Source organism: Amphiura filiformis, chromosome 4, assembly GCF_039555335.1.
Source record: "Amphiura filiformis chromosome 4, Afil_fr2py, whole genome shotgun sequence".
Lineage (NCBI taxonomy): Eukaryota > Metazoa > Echinodermata > Ophiuroidea > Amphilepidida > Amphiuridae > Amphiura > Amphiura filiformis.
In genome coordinates, this window is record NC_092631.1 from 74,203,361 (window position 1) to 74,219,481 (window position 16,121).

The following is a 16,121-nucleotide window of genomic DNA, read 5'->3' on the forward strand; positions in this document are numbered from 1 at the left end:
TCTGCTATGGCGGCCATACGGAAAATAGGGCAAATACGTCATTTCATCGACGACGAAACTGCTGCCAAATTAGTTCACGCTTTTGTCACCTCTCGGCTGGACTCCTGCAACGCCTTAGTCTATGGTCTTCCTGATTCCTACATCACAAAACTTCAGCTGATCCAGAACACAGCAGCCCGGTTAGTCGCTCGCACTCCTCGATCTCAGCACATTACCCCTGTCTTACAGTCGCTTCATTGGCTTCCCATCAAGAAACGTGCAGCTTACAAGATCTTGCTCATGACATACAAGGCTCTCAATCAACTCGCCCCTCAATACATCTCCGATATCGTCACTTACTACAAACCAGTTCGCAATCTTCGTTCATCAAACAAGTTATCTCTGACTGTCACAAGTCGACCATCAACCAAATTCTATGGTGAGCGTGCATTTGTGTATGCAGCTCCTTCACTCTGGAACAATCTACCGCTTCAAGTTCGCTCTTCTATTACGGTGTCGTCCTTCAAGAGTCGTCTGAAGACACATCTTTTAATATTTAATTAATATTGTTTTCAACCCTGCCTGTTTTCCATCTCACAGGAGCGAGATGCTGACCATCTCGCTGAGAGTGATGTGCTGGTAACCTCTCCTCTCCAGGGTTATCATTTCTGCGTGTTACTTCTGCTTTGTTTATGGCCCTGCTGCATTTGATTGAGCGACTTGCTGATGAAGCCGCTGAGAGTGAAGTGCTGGCAACCTCTCCTCTCCAGCAGGGCCCCCGCCGGTCGGGTTTGTTATTTTCGCGTTTTGATTCTGCGGGCCAAATCCACGCTTTTAAATCAAATGTTTCATTTATATATATATGTATCGATGTAAATTTGTTAATGATATTTAATTTGTATATTGTGAAATTGCTGTTTTTGAATTATTATGTCTTCACATTGGGACCTGGATCACTATTTGAGTCTCTGGCATGTTTTCTCGGGGACAAATTTGTTGGCTGGCTCGGGTGGACGATTGTTTGTCATGTGCTGGTCAACGGTTGTCTACCTTGGTCTGTCGGGGTGATTTCTGTGGGCTTCAAATTTCCTGGGGATTCGGGTACAGTCACCTACCTGGACAACCGATTCTTTAGAAATGCTTAGTCGCGCTAAAAGGCGATCGATACATGTTAAAATCAGCACAATTCAGAGATACACCTTTTTGCTATGAAATTAATTTTCTCGGTCAAATATAAAGCAATATTTTTTTTCTTCAGTAATGTCAGTTAAAAACTTGGTGCTTGGATATGCATTTTTTTTTTAAATCCTGGTGTTAAAATTAAGCATCAAATTGTATCTTTTAGTGTGATATTTTTGATTTTGATAGGCCTTGAGTTCGCCTGCGAGCTTTTTACGGAATTGATTTTTTATCGTCTGAAACTAATATAGTTTGCTAAAGAAAGATATTTCCCACCTCTGTAAAGCACATCGTGTGGGTCTATATATTATAGTTTTGTCAGAATTTCCGTTTTTATTTTACCCTTTTTCCCTTCATGCTCTGAAAATGTCAAACTCGGTGCTTTTATCTCGTGCGCAACCAGCAGAAATAGTCGATATTTTCATTGTTGTCATCCAGGGCAATTTTCCATTGAAAAGCAAAGATCATGAAGATTGCCCGACTAGCGATTTGGTAGCCCAAATCCCCAATTGGGTTTTCTGGTAAATGAGGTGAATTTTAAAAATTTGCTCCCGTGATAGCCTGCAATTTCAATTTATATGGATTCCATGATTATGAAAACCATTTTGTCTGTCTGTGTGTTTGTTTACCTAGGTTAGTCCATATTAAGAGACGCACGCTTGAGGTTCATGAAAATCCACGGTCCAAACCTAGAAAAATTAGCGTGTTATTATAGGGGATTTTAATCTTCTGTCCCTCCTATCTCCATGTGAATTTTGTATGACCTACCCACCGCCCCCCCCCCCCCATCGCGGGTTGCCATTTTCATTACACCCTTCAGACTTGTGTTCGGGTTACTGTAGAGATTCATCAGTGTTCGGGTTTGTTTTTAATTTGACATGTAGGCCTATATATAGGCCTAAACCATATTTGTCATAATTAAGCGCTATACCTAAATGTATAGCTATGCTATATATTATTATGTAATATCATGTACATGTAGGCCTATCGGGTGGGGTGGGTGCAGAGGTGTGTGTGGTGGGTAGTGGTGGTGTATGTAGGGAAACTTTTTTTTTTCCTTAAGGTTATTTAATAAGTTTTTATAAACTTCCATGTTTAACCTGGTATTGTTTTGGCTGCTTCATTAGGGCCTATGACTTTCGATGGGTTTCCAAAAGCAGTTTCAAACAAACACAAACAAAAGGCACCATACCCAGTCACCTTCATGACAATTGAAACACTACGTCAAGTATTAACATCCAAGTTATTCTGTTTTTAGGCAAGCAATGTTAAATAATTGCTTGAACAGGTTTTGTTTAAAAACAAAAACCTGTTTAAGTTAACAATGAAAATGAATGGTTCTTATAAGGCACAATCTCTGATGAGGAACTCAAAGCGCGTAAAGCACGAAATTTACAAAGAAACATAAAAACAATCAATTTATAAAGATGTTTAAAAACAAAACCTGTTTAAGTTAACAATGATAATGAACGGTTCTTATAAGCCACAATCTCTGATGGTTCTTATAAGGACAATCTATTTCTGGCGTTTAAATAACGAAAGTCTGGGGCGTTACGCCGCATACTGCAGTTACTGTCCGTTTTCCTATACACAATACACAGTGCTCTTTCCCATTGACGCGTGACCTTTACAAATAGCCCTACGTTAACAGTATGGGGATATGACTAGTTAACGTCGCTGTGTGAAAAATAACCGGCCAATATTAAAAGTACTCTTCTAAAGTTCTAGAAAATATAGTTTTTAACATGTCCTAAATTTTTAGCTAATTTAGATGTTTGGAAATATTCGTACTTTGGTGTTTTAGTTAATGTTATAGGTAATAGTACATTGCCTAGTTAACGTCGCTGTGTGAAAAATAACCGGCCAATATTAAAAGTACTCTTCTAAAATTCTAGACAATATAGTTTTGTAACATGTCCTAAATTTTTAGCTAATTTAGGTGTTTGGAGAGGGTCGTACTTTTGTGTTTTAGGAAGGACATGTAAACGACAGATAACACCAAAAATATGAAGAAATTATTTCCAAACCGTGTTAAGTCAAAAATCATTATGTTGCTCATTTTCAAGAATGCTGGTTTACAAAAAGCACGACATTGTCTGATTTCGTGAACAAAGCCACACATAACATTGTTTCCTTTCGTTTCCTTTATAATCGGTTACTCAACTGAAGCTATGAATACCAGCTTTATTGCGATATCGCACATGAAAACAGTCACTTGTGCACAACCAGAGAAGATCCGATTTAATCAGTTGAGCTGTTTCAATGAGTGTTATCTTGGTTTAATAGCTTTTAATGGGGTTAAGTCCTGCAAAGGTCGAGATGAATTCTACTGCAGACATGACTGCATCATGGGGGCGTTACGAAGGTTATTTCTTTGGAAGTGTGTTCCAAACAGTTTGCTTGATCATAAAACATACAGCGTAATATAATGTTTTGTAAAAGAAAGTTTTCTTTAAAATATTGCCCAATTGCATGTAAGCCTTCGGGCAAAGTTGTTTTGAGGAGAAGCAAATTTCAACACATTGGTCCGAATCACTCACGTGATGATGAAATATCCTCATCGTGCTATAAACATGCTCAGTATAGGAGCGCTATTAGGCCTGGGAATTTCGTTGCTATATTGAAGTTCTGGCAACACTGTATCATGCCGGTATTCCTATTAAACCCAGGGATATCGATCCACAATGCTAGTATTATTAGCCTTATATTTCACGCGTTGATTTTGAAAAAATTCAGCCGGTGAAAAATGGTGAAATCAAAACGTAAATTCTGACAAAACTATGATATATCGCTCACGGTGATGTGCGTTAGAAAGTTGGGAAAAATCCTTCATTAGCGAACTATATTACTTTGAAAAGCTAAAAGGTTGATCCAAGAAAAGGCTCGCGGACAGAGTTTAAGCCTATCAAAATCGAAAATCTTACACGAAATGACTGAATTTCACGCCTAAGTTTAACACTAGGATTTGAAAAAAAAAAGTATCAAGCACTACAATTTGACCTGACATTTACTGAAAAAATAAAAATGATTGCATTTCATTTGGCCGAGAAAATTAATTTTACATTGAAAAGGTGTAACTCAAAATTTAGCTCGTTTCAACACCAAATTCGATCGTTTGTATTGCCACATTAAATGACTGAGTGAGCCTTGCTAAACAAAAGAATCTGTTGTCCAGGTTGCTAACTGGGTAGTGATTTGGATTTTAGTGTGTTGTTTATAATTATCATGCTTTTGTTCATTATATGATATGCTATTCTGTTTCTCTTATCAAGTGTAATTGCTTTATTATGTTTTTAAATGTGTTTTCTATAATTATTTGTATTGGTTGTATTATGCCTTATAGAATACGTACTTTTGTAGTTTTTGCATAATGTAATGTAAGTTTAGTTCTCTGTTCAGCGCATTGAGGCCTGGCATAATGCGCTTTATAAATTTCTTTATTTATTTATTTTATTTAAACCACTTGTAATTTGGCCTGAGGGCCACGATTTGTGTGTGAATGAAATAAACACAGCCAAATTAAAAAGTCGCCAATAGTTCCATCCCCACTTAATCAGAGTCTGATGAGTTTATGGCACAATAATTTATATAATAATTTTCTATACACTTTCCTTCGAAGGTTGATACCAAATTTGATAGCAAAAGTTTAATCATCGTGAGCATAGGAACCGTTGTTTGGAAATTCGTGCACCTTTTCTGGTGGCCGTGTCTGTTACAGGCAAACTCTCTCTGGAATCCAAACCAGGTTCCCGCCCATTACACATCCCTTAAAGCGCCCCAATAATTACTTTTGCTCGATTTCCTTCCCTTCTTGATTGTTTCCTTAATAGTTTTTTTTTTTTTTTGTTGCTTTATATTGTTGTCACGATAATTTGTCTTGGCATGTTTGAATTGGATTATGTTATAGCGTGCATCAAATACACGCCCTTCATTGCTCACGCGCACACACATTATACACAAGATCATGTGTGAGTTTACATCCGGCATTTCTCCTGACAAGAATGAACGGAAATTCGGTAAGGAGTCTGCGTCCTGCATATAAAAAACATAAGTCTCTTGTTATGTCTGGTTTATAATGTGGCGAAATATGGAACTTTCTTATGTTTTGACGAGCTAGCAAAAAAAATTGTATGTGTATTTAGTTCTAAAGTCGCCCAATTAATTGGACTACCGAAATTGCAGGTTTGGCAACCCGGGGTCTCAAACATGTCTTTCAAATATGACATGCGTGGTATTGGTCTCAAATATTCAGGGGGTCCAAAAGATGATCGTGGCATTTTCACGCGCAAATTCAAAAATTATTGAGAAAAGTTGAGAGACTATACTGATGACAAATCCAACTGGGGCTCTAAATGCAGTCATTGACGGACACGCCGGTGTTTATTTGGAAAGAATCCAGGAGGCTGACAAGAACACTGCTCCAAGATCACTTTAAAGGTCAATCATGATTATGAGGCATGAGTCGCAACTGTTGACCCATAGACAACAAGAGTTTGAATCTCTTGATGATTATGCCTTATATTATATGTTATGGGATCAGAACTGGCATCTAGCGCATTTACATGAAGCATTAGACAGTTTGCGGTCTAACGAACCAAAATACTTTTTAACTTTGGGATTAGCCTCTGGCTATCTATCTAGCAAATTGGCCTCGAGGAGCAATCTAAGCATATATAATACCGCATTTATCACCCAAGACGGTCTCTATGAATTCAATGTTATGCCAGTTGGTCTTCATAATGCCCCTGCCACTTTTCAGAAAGCGATGCAAGAAGTATTGCGTGGGTTAAATTGGGGTAAGATTTCACTTGCTTTAGTGCTCTTTGAGCACGATTGGGTAGTACCTGAGCTTTTGGCCAAAATGTGATAAATAAATAAAAGTTATATAAGTTCCTTGGGCTACATGTATAAAACAGATAAAAAAATGCTAAAAGTGAAGTATACACTTACAGTAGAAAAAGGATGAAGGTCCAGTTCGGTAGCTATATAGATAGTGAAATATATGAGCTTTATTTCAAAGTTTATTCCAGCTTCATTCGGTATTCCGTTCGTAAGCAGGAGCTTAACAGACATAGTTTTTCAGTTTCGGACTAGCGACATGGTTTTCAGTTTCGGACTAGCGCAGTGTCGGACTGAAGAAGTGTTTTCCAAATTCGGACTAGCGCAGTGTATTTCGGATTCGGTCTAGCGGCGTGTCGGACTGAAAACTGTGTTTATATATTCGGACTAGCGGCATGTCTGACTGTTGCAGTGGTTTTCATTTTCGGACAAGCATATGCTTTTTTTCGGACTAGCGCCGTGGTTTTCATTTTCGGACTGACGCACCTCTAAGTACGAGCGTATAGGGAATTTGTGTTGTCGGACTAGCGTCGTGTCGGACTGAGTGGTACCCCACCCCGTAGGGTCCCGTATTTGCCTCTCTTGTTTATTTTTGTTTCACTTTGGGTCAACCTGCCCAGGTATACACGTCATAAATCTCGTTAAAACAAACAATCAGACACGTTTTTATGTAATAAAATGAATTTTATTTTCCTTCGCTTAGCCTGGTACATGAATGACAAATAGTTTCTATGCTGATCATAGTTTATATTCAATATTGTTTCTCATATAATCCAATGAAAACTTTACATGAACGTAAGAATTAAATATAATTGTATATAATGTTCTATAATATTATCAGTTTTTTTTTGCATAAATATATGCACATTCGGTTATTCACAATACTTGGCAATTTACAAAACATTTACAAAATGTCAAAAACTTTTCAATGAATGTACAACGGAACAAATATTCACAATGATCACGCCTTCCCATAGCGATTATGTTTTAAACGTTACACCATTATAGAAAAGGACAAAAATACGTCTGCGCTTTCATCGAAATGTTACAAATTCATGTGCTAATTAGTCTTACATATACCGTAACCCTAACCCTATCATACTCTTTCTAATTCGTAGGATACACTTACGACACTAACACTAATACTATTACTAGTCATAAGACTGACCCTAATTAGCATATTTTAACATTTCACCCAAAATATTAGGCTTACATGTGACACTCCAATATTATCAATATGGGCCAAACCAGTGGAGACACCAGGCATTTTTCTGGGGGATTGAAATTGGGCCGGGGGATACCTACAATTTGACATTTCTTTGCTCAAAATAGTACGATTTGGGGCGATTTTTTTAGGGGGAGGGCCAAATTTTATGTTGGGGAATCCAATGGGGTCGCCACTGGCATGGCAGTAACCGCGTGTATGCGCATATTATAGGTCTACCCATTTCTTGTTAGAAAAAGTGCAGTTCGGGAACTCGTATTATATAGATTTTATAATTTACAACATTTCAAACACTTGTGTAATGAAACTTCTACAATAGGTTATATCTACGATATGGTTATGCAATGTATGAAAAACACAAATCAAATTGGCCATAAACATTCTTTATTAGCCGGAAAAAAATCAGCAATCATATAGTAGCTTTTACAAACTGTCGAATATCGCCAATCTGAATATCGCCAATTTGAACGTGACGTTGTGTCATCGCATTTGCAATTTGAAACTACTGCGGGCGCTATTACAACATTGCACAAAATGTGTTTGCCCATCCAAAATCAACGATGGACAGGCCGATGGCATTTAGAAGATTGTGTCTTCTTAGCCCCCCTCCTTGACCATAACTTTAATGACATAATCTCATTGAGGAGCTATTCATTATTATCACTGATTATAATAGAACTAGATTATTATATTATATTTCCAAGTTAAAAATTTATACTGCATATTGGTTTCATCTCCTATCTTAGAAAATAAAATAAAATAAACATTTTCATTGAGACTCGAACCACCGACATACGAATAACGAGATCTATTATTATACCACCAGAGTCACCAGAAGTTCGTTCTGTATTACAGGCCTATGTAAACGGAATATTAACAATGAATAGCGCCCCTGGAAGGCAATTCTATTTCTTTTAGTCCATCAGCAGGTTGAGGGGTCACAATCTTCTAAAATCCACAACTCATTAAGCATTAAATTGTTATGCAACAGCAGCATCGACATGTTCAAGTTTTCTATACGCTCATAAGATACCGGTAAATGCAAGACGGTTATGGAATCATTGGACTACATACATGACTAGTAACACCAAACAAAAGGCTCGTAATTACGCCACATCATCCTAATTGGTTTTGAAAGAAAAAATGTTCAGAATGATAAATTTACTAATAATTACGACAACCGGTACATGACTTTGATCAAATTCCACATGTTACTTTTCTCTCTCTCACTTCCTCACGCGATCCTCCTCCCATGTCTAGTCACTCTCCCCCCCCCCCTCACACCCCTACACACCTCACATACACACTCTTTCTCAAATAATTATTATCCTATATAGCTCGATATCCATTTTTGTACATACAGTTCCTGGCATGATTTATATTAATTATGTACAAGTATACAAAATAAGAGATTCATATTATACTATATATAGAAAAAATACATAGCTTTCTTGCCCAATACCTTTAAAACAAATTGAACAGCTTAAAACATCATAACATCGTGAAATATTTCCATTAGTATTATGATATCAATATTTAAATTTTGTATTGCTTTGATAAGATCAAAAAGAAAAAGAAATGAACAGATTTTGAAACCTTTTTCTTTTCAATGTTCATAAATGATTAGTACCCGATACATACCATATCCCTTTTCAAAGGCAATCTGGTATCAGGATACTGAAGCTCAATGGCTAATTTTGGCAATAGTAATTATTGTTTATAGGAAAAGACGCGTCTTTTACAGAACAGTAGCCCTTCTAGACGGACAATATCCCCACTGGCCGACGTGCTATATCCATGACGGCCGACGTGCGCGACGGCGTGATTTTTCATGCTAACGGTTGCGTAGTCCTTGTGGTTGGACTATAGCTCAACCTATAATACGCTAGACTCTAGTGCGCAAGGTTACGAGTTCGGGCCTCAGCAGTGTCATTAGTTTGCTCCTGTTAAAAGCTGTGTTAACTTGAAACTCGGGGAGCTAATCCTGACTGCGACGGTGTATTTGGTATGTATAGGATATGCGATTCTGACCTGCAAGTCCCGGTGATGTTGTTAATTGGTTATAGAATGATTGACGCAATCTGGAAAGTGTGCAAAGATCTGTGGGTTTGGTATAGCGCACTAACCAAGTTTTTTTCGTACAAATTGAGAAAAACTAATATAGGCCTACTGTCAACGCCTCATCCTAAATCATGTTGGTTCACTGTAATCTTTATGGTTAGTAAAGAGATTCTTTCGTTTGTTTGGTATCTTGTATTAAAGCATCCAATCAGACACACATCAACCCCCCCCCCCCCTACGCACCCCATACCGCCGCCATCATACCACTCCGTGCACTTCTTGACTCATTCTCAGCACCATTAGTGTGACACTCTCTTTTCTTCACACATAATATCCCCATGTAGGGTCTCTCTCCTCCTCATACGTAACGTCATTACACATTAATGTTACCTAAAAGTAGCAGAAAGGCAATCAACCCGACACAACAACAATCGACGAATATGTTATACTGACACTAAGTCCGCACGGCCACACTTACGTCCATTGCATCACCCATCATTTTACAAACACACAATATGCACTTTGCACAAACTTTCACTACATGTACATATTCATTCATTAATTACCGTCATCCGATCACTTCCAAAACATTCCATGTAAACACACTTTTAACGCACAACAGCCACACACACCAATGGGTGAGTCAGCTTATTCATTCACTCTCGAACTTTCAGCACGTCATAATAATTATGCACATTTCAATGGACCTCTCTAATAGTTCCCACTATAGTCTGTCCACATAGAAGTACAAAGTAAATAGACCTCGGAAACTGGAGGTATGAGGATAATTATTTCAGTGCAATGCTTCTATGGCGCGCCAACTGCTGCGCGATTTGTGCACCACGCTCTTTACGCGTCGCGTCGCGCTCGTGTGTGACGCAAAGCATCGACCCCCGATGCCACAGATTTGGTTTGTACTTCTAAGTGGACAGACTGTAGTGTTGGTTTCATCATTCTGTTACTGACTCGATCATAATGTATTATAGGCCACTGTTAGGGGCAGTACATAACCCAGATGGGCAATGAGTTACCTAAATAACCGTATGCAACTATGTAGCGACTTTGTGCAACTACTGATCACATGTATCAGTTACAACTGCTTTGGAGGCACTGTTAGATTGAATGTTTTATTACCATCGTTTCTGCTTTGAGTGCGAAATGGCATATATATTTGGACAACCTGTATGCCGCTATCGAATATACCTTAAGACACACTGCTCACGATTGTTCACTGCTTGGACGTGTACAACATTCGCTAGACGGACACCCAAACAAACTACTAACATTCATGCGCACTTATATTAATCCAGTAATTTGATACGTACACCCTTCACACACCAACTTGCTACGACTCATGATCCATGTTTCTATATACCTCAAATCTCATTTCCTTGGGAACGCGGGTATTTACCGCAAAAAGCACACGTCTACAGAAAAAGAAACGCACGCACAGTTTGTTACGGCCATACTTGCAAGCATTCATCACCCACTCACACAAGCATGGTAAGTCTTCTTTGAAGCGCACATTCACAACCCTCATGTTTGACATGATTCAAACAAGCGAGTATCTGCAAAAAGCCTACGTTCTGCTTCTCTCCTTTACACACACGTACACCCCGTGTTACAAGCACCCCGACACGCATTAACCATGCTATCCTCAACGAAGTCTTTACATGCAAGGGCTGCACTGACAGTTCCGATCCAAAAGTGACAGCACTTGTTTTACCAATCCCACACAACCGTACTAATGCAACATACACCGTAATATAACAACACAACGCCCAACACGCACAAGCTTTGACAAATTTACATATCAACGCGCATAAAAACACACTAAACACTCGCACCGCAAACACACGCCAGGCACACACTAGAACGCAAGCACACATTTATACTCGAGATATCCTAGCTAAGCGTTACTAAACTCCTCAACAAAAGTTTGGAAAGTTTTTTCAAGCATCTGTATCTCCAATTATTTGTGACATATTCATATCGTGTTGCATATCACTGGGTAGCTACAATGCTCCCCTTTACAATGACACCCCATTTGAAACAATAACATTTTTCACGGCTGAGTACACTCCTTGTGAATGTAGTGGGGTCTCAAACAGAATTTGCCATATTGACCATTATTCTGTGTTCAGACAACGCTAGCCACTAACCTCAATAGCGAGTGGAAAACCCACAGGCAGCCACAATACTCAGGCACCTTCTCCTCGTGCTGCTCACCGACCTGGTTACACGTTTCTGTGGGATGGAATTCCATTCTTCAACAAGGATTCGTCGCAGGACATTCAATGTGGTTGCATATGGGCTTCTCTGGCACGCGGAGCACGATCAAGCTGTTCCCACAAGTGTTCAATCGTGTTGAGGTCTGGCTCCCGGGTCTGGCCTGATGGCAGGCCGTTTAGACTCTACTTCCATATTCTGTAGGTAGTCGTTGATTACCGTGGCTATGTGGGGCCAGCGGTGTCATCTTGCAGGATTGCATTAGGTCCCAGATTGTGAAGTTATGGGATTGCAGCTTGCTGCACAGAATAATGATCAATTTGGCAAATTCTGTTTGAGACCCCACTACATTCACAAGGCGTGTTCCCAGCCGTGAAAAATGTTATTGTTTTAAATAGGGTGTCATTGTAAAGGGGGGCATTGTAGGTATCCATTGATATGCAACACGATATGAATATGTCACAAATATATTGAGATACAGATGCTTGAAAAAACTTTCCAAACTTTTGTTGAGGAGTTTGTTTAAGAGTACTTTAGAGTACCAATAACAGAACTATTGTTAAAGCCTTTAATGTACGATCTTTTTCAGAACATACCTTTATTTTTTTCAAAACCGATTTTTTTTTTTTTTGGGGGGGGGCATATTTGTAATACTTACACATGTTCCAACTTACATCTATGAGCAAACTGTTAAATTCGCCCTTTTTGAAGTAAAACGGGATGATTTTCTGTTGGTCCGACATATTATCATAATATTTCAGATACTTGATAATATGTCGGAAGGATCGCAAATCTTAATCTCCTATGAAGCCAGTTTGGTTACGCTCCGTCCACACATGTGGAGGAGGCATAACCAAATTGGCTGTGTTGGAGACTAACTCTGGGGCCACACTCGGCGTCCTAATCCAAAAAGTGCAAGATATTTCGAGTGATAGAGGTGAAGTTTATGATGTTGTTTCTTTGCAAATTTCCAATGTATTGGGAATGATTGCATTATCATTTTTAAGAAAAAAAGAAAAATCTAAAAATTCAAAAAGATCGTACATTAAGGCTTTAATGTGAATCATATTTCTGTAATACCTGAAATCTAATTTATGTTATGTGCTATGTTAAAATGTTTTCCCTTTTCTTCTTACTCATCAGTAAAATAGTTTTCAAGTTTCATTTATCTTTCAACAATAGGACATACATCTGCAACCCAGCTTCCCAAGTAGGGTTGCCGCAACGCTTAGCTAGGCTCCGTCACCTTACATGTCTTATGAACATTCACTTGTATCGCACACTATGTCTGAGCACATGTAACACTACACATTACTTTTTCCGGGCCATCCGTGGTCACTTTAATTGTTTTATCTACAAAGACACACACCTACATACATAACACTCACTCATTCAATTGTCAGGATGTATTTTTGTTTTAGCTCCCCAAAATGTAAAAATGTCTGCAACATTGTGTGGCCCTAAGACTGGTGCCGAACGGACATTCCAATGAAGATTTAATAAGGTACCAGAACCAAATTTGTTCGATCTTTGGTTCGACCGTCGATGTCAATACAGGCAAAGATTCATATGTTATCACAATTAACAATAGTCAACATTCCATAAATAATAAGGTTCGACCAAGTATCGATGATCGATGGAAGGATCGAACTAATTTGTTTCTATTGCCTTAATGGTAATTAATATCTTTATATTTAAGACTGTAGTTATAGGGTACAGATATGAAGGGTAAAGGGGTTTTAATCATAGCATACTAACCATGCTTACCAGACCTTATTATTCATTATAGGCGCGAAATCGCTGGCAACTTGTGATCTATAGTGAACATACAAAGTTTGATTACCAGGATTTGTCTCTCAATTGCTGCGACCACTATAGTAGGCTTAGTCTACTTGTTTTGCGCCGTAGCTAAAGGGATTTGACTTTATTTCCATTTCAGTTAAGTATAATCCTGTAACTAACTACATGTAAGATATCGGTCACGTCAGCTCAGACAGCATGAAACACTCATGATTAATCACATTACAGAACACACGTAAAATGCAATATTCATCATTATAGCCTTAGACATGTAAAGTTACCACATTATAGGTTACAAAAAACAAGATTCTAAATTTACAGATTCATTCCAGTGCTCGAATAGTGGGGAAGCACATTTTGTCTTCTACACAAAACAGGTGTTTGACTAATAAAAAGAACAGTCTGAAAAATACTCTTGATACTCAACATATTGTTTTACATCAAAACACAGAGTTTTCCCTTATAAAACGGATATTTAAAAGCACCTGGTATTCATAAACATACGTGGTAAGAGGCAAAATATAAATCACCCAATCCAGATATTTAAAGCTATTTTTGGTTAAACACGTACGTATGATCTTCCTTACAGTTCGTGCTTGCTGTGTTCTGTAAGCAGAACCAAATTTGCAAGGAACTGACATAATCTTCACTTTGCTTTTTGTCCTTCATGTTTATCAGAAAAAATATAATCTGTTTTCGGGAGCGTATACCGTAAAAACTCGATAGTTAGCATATGAGCTTACTATCGAGCGCTTTTGAAAACATGACATTGTACCAAAGTCCGGCGCTTTACCAACTGAGCTAATGGGGTTGAGACACATTTGCAGATTTACTTGTTCTTATATAGCTATCTATATCGAAGATTTGCTCAAAACCCTTTACAATGGGGCTCTTCGTGTTTGCATGTTTTAAAAGCGCTCGATAGTAAGCACATATGCTAAATATCGAGTTTTTACGGTATCTGAATACCACCGATTTATCGCAGATTTGCTTGTCAGTCGTTTGCAGTACCGCCAAGGTATCGAATTCTTAACGCTAATCTGATCTCGCAGAGCGTATACACACGCGTTTTTAATGCGTCATGTTGGCATATGCTTGCGCGTGGTTCAACCGCGTATAAAAGCATTGATGTCACACCCAAACTTGAAGTAAAACAAAGTGTTGTTTAATCTACATTAAGATTACATAAAACACGTTCAAATGTAGGTTGAATTTGGTACTCTCTTCAGACCGTAATGGTTTGTCCCACGTTTATGTTAATCGAACTATGTGAAATGTTACTCCTCATATCCGCGGTGCAGAAGCTCGACACCCATTTACAAATGTACTTCAAACGTCGTTTATTTCCAACATGTCCAATATTGTCCAAAATGTTTTTCATACCACGCAGTGTTGCCTATAATTTCCCTTTTTATATCCTGTGACACCACAAATCACAATGCAACTGCATTTAACTTTCATGCAACAATTAGAAAGCAGCACTACTGCTACCCTACTTATAACATAGGTATGGTATGGTATACGTATGGCTCGTAATGGTCGTAATTGTAGACTCTAATCTTCACCTACTTAAGGGTAATCTGCTGGCATCCAACACAGGCACTGAAATTGTGATAATACTTTGATACATTGTCTGCAATGGATACAGCAATATAATCCCGGTGACTTTCCAAGTCATGAAAGAACTCTTCATCAAGAGGGAGTCCTGCAAAATGTGTTTGCATATTTGCTCCATTCTGTTGCAGAAAATGTGAGGCGTATTCCCGAGCGTAATTAGTTTTCATTTATGAGTAACAAAATACTTGGTAACACAAAAACAAACGTCATAAAAAGCAGACCTGCATTGCCCAGTTGCGGAGAAATCTCTGAATGCGTTTTTGTGAGAAGATCAAATGAAGCATTTGCACCATATTTATGAGTATCATTATTATTGCTGTCGCCCAATGGCAGCACACTACTTTAAAAAGCGCATCTAGCGGTGCTGAGATGACAATTACTTCCAGCTTTCCTAGTGAAAGGAAACATATTTAAACCACTGTTTCTTCGCCGTCTGGTTTCGTGTCTATTGAGAGGTTTCTTGAAACATCATTGTCACCTGGTTTCTTGGGCAAATCCAGATCCAGTAGAAGATGATCTGTCATGAGTACTTTGCCATTATTTCCTGTACTTTCAGGTGATAGTCTTGTATCTAATCCTATCGAGTTCCTATCACCTGGAGTTTGTGCACCTTCCCTACTTGAGCAGTCTGTTATACAATTTTGTGATTTATAACCACCATCACTGTGTGTTGAATGTACTTCTTTACGATCTAATGACTGATTTGATCGGCGTTTAGCTGCCTGCATATCGTTGCAGCATGGACAACCTCCAGTGCTCGGAGGTTTGGAATCGTCTTTTTTCCCTATAGAACTAAAACTATCGCGATGTTGTTGCTGTTGCTGGGCAAACAGATAATTTGTAGATGTCCTTTGATTGGGACCGGAAGATCCGAGTAATTGTGAGCCTTCGTCGTCACTCTCCACATCAAGAGGAGTTTCACGTCGGTAGTCAGGATCTTGATCCAGTAACCAGTAGGTTTTCAGCTCACCTTTACCTTTCATTGCAACTAGACCACGCTCTTCGACAACGTATCCACCTATTATATCCAAAATTACTTTGATTTCTTCGCTACAATGGATCTTCAAAGCTGAGGATGGTAAATATTGTGAAAATGAAGGCTGGTTAAAAAGGTCTGTTAGGTTACAGGTTATATAATTTGGAGATATTTTACACCAATGGCTATACTTCTACGAGTTAAAATCAATCGGTC

At 38.5% G+C, this 16,121-nt stretch overlaps 2 protein-coding genes across 2 annotated transcripts in view; one reads left to right on the forward strand and one right to left on the reverse strand.

Moving 5' to 3' along the window:
- The first annotated feature begins 6 nt into the window (after positions 1 to 6).
- Positions 7 to 543, forward strand: LOC140150370 (uncharacterized). The gene has a single exon (XM_072172379.1). It carries the CDS (start codon positions 7 to 9, stop codon positions 541 to 543), a length of 537 nt encoding a protein of 178 aa, XP_072028480.1.
- A 6,123-nt stretch (positions 544 to 6,666) lies between these two features.
- LOC140151409 (speract receptor-like) overlaps positions 6,667 to 16,121 on the reverse strand; it is a 238,469-nt gene continuing 229,014 nt past the window's right edge. Inside the window, exon 18 of the mRNA XM_072173738.1 lies at positions 6,667 to 15,998. Coding sequence (XP_072029839.1) covers positions 15,340 to 15,998 — 659 coding nt within the window. The 3' untranslated portion in view covers positions 6,667 to 15,339. The remainder of the gene's footprint in view (positions 15,999 to 16,121) is intronic.

Bases quoted from the DNA above. Each gene is read 5' to 3' on its own strand.
- LOC140150370 (XM_072172379.1), top strand. From the start codon at position 7: ATGGCGGCCATACGGAAAATAGGGCAAATACGTCATTTCATCGACGAC.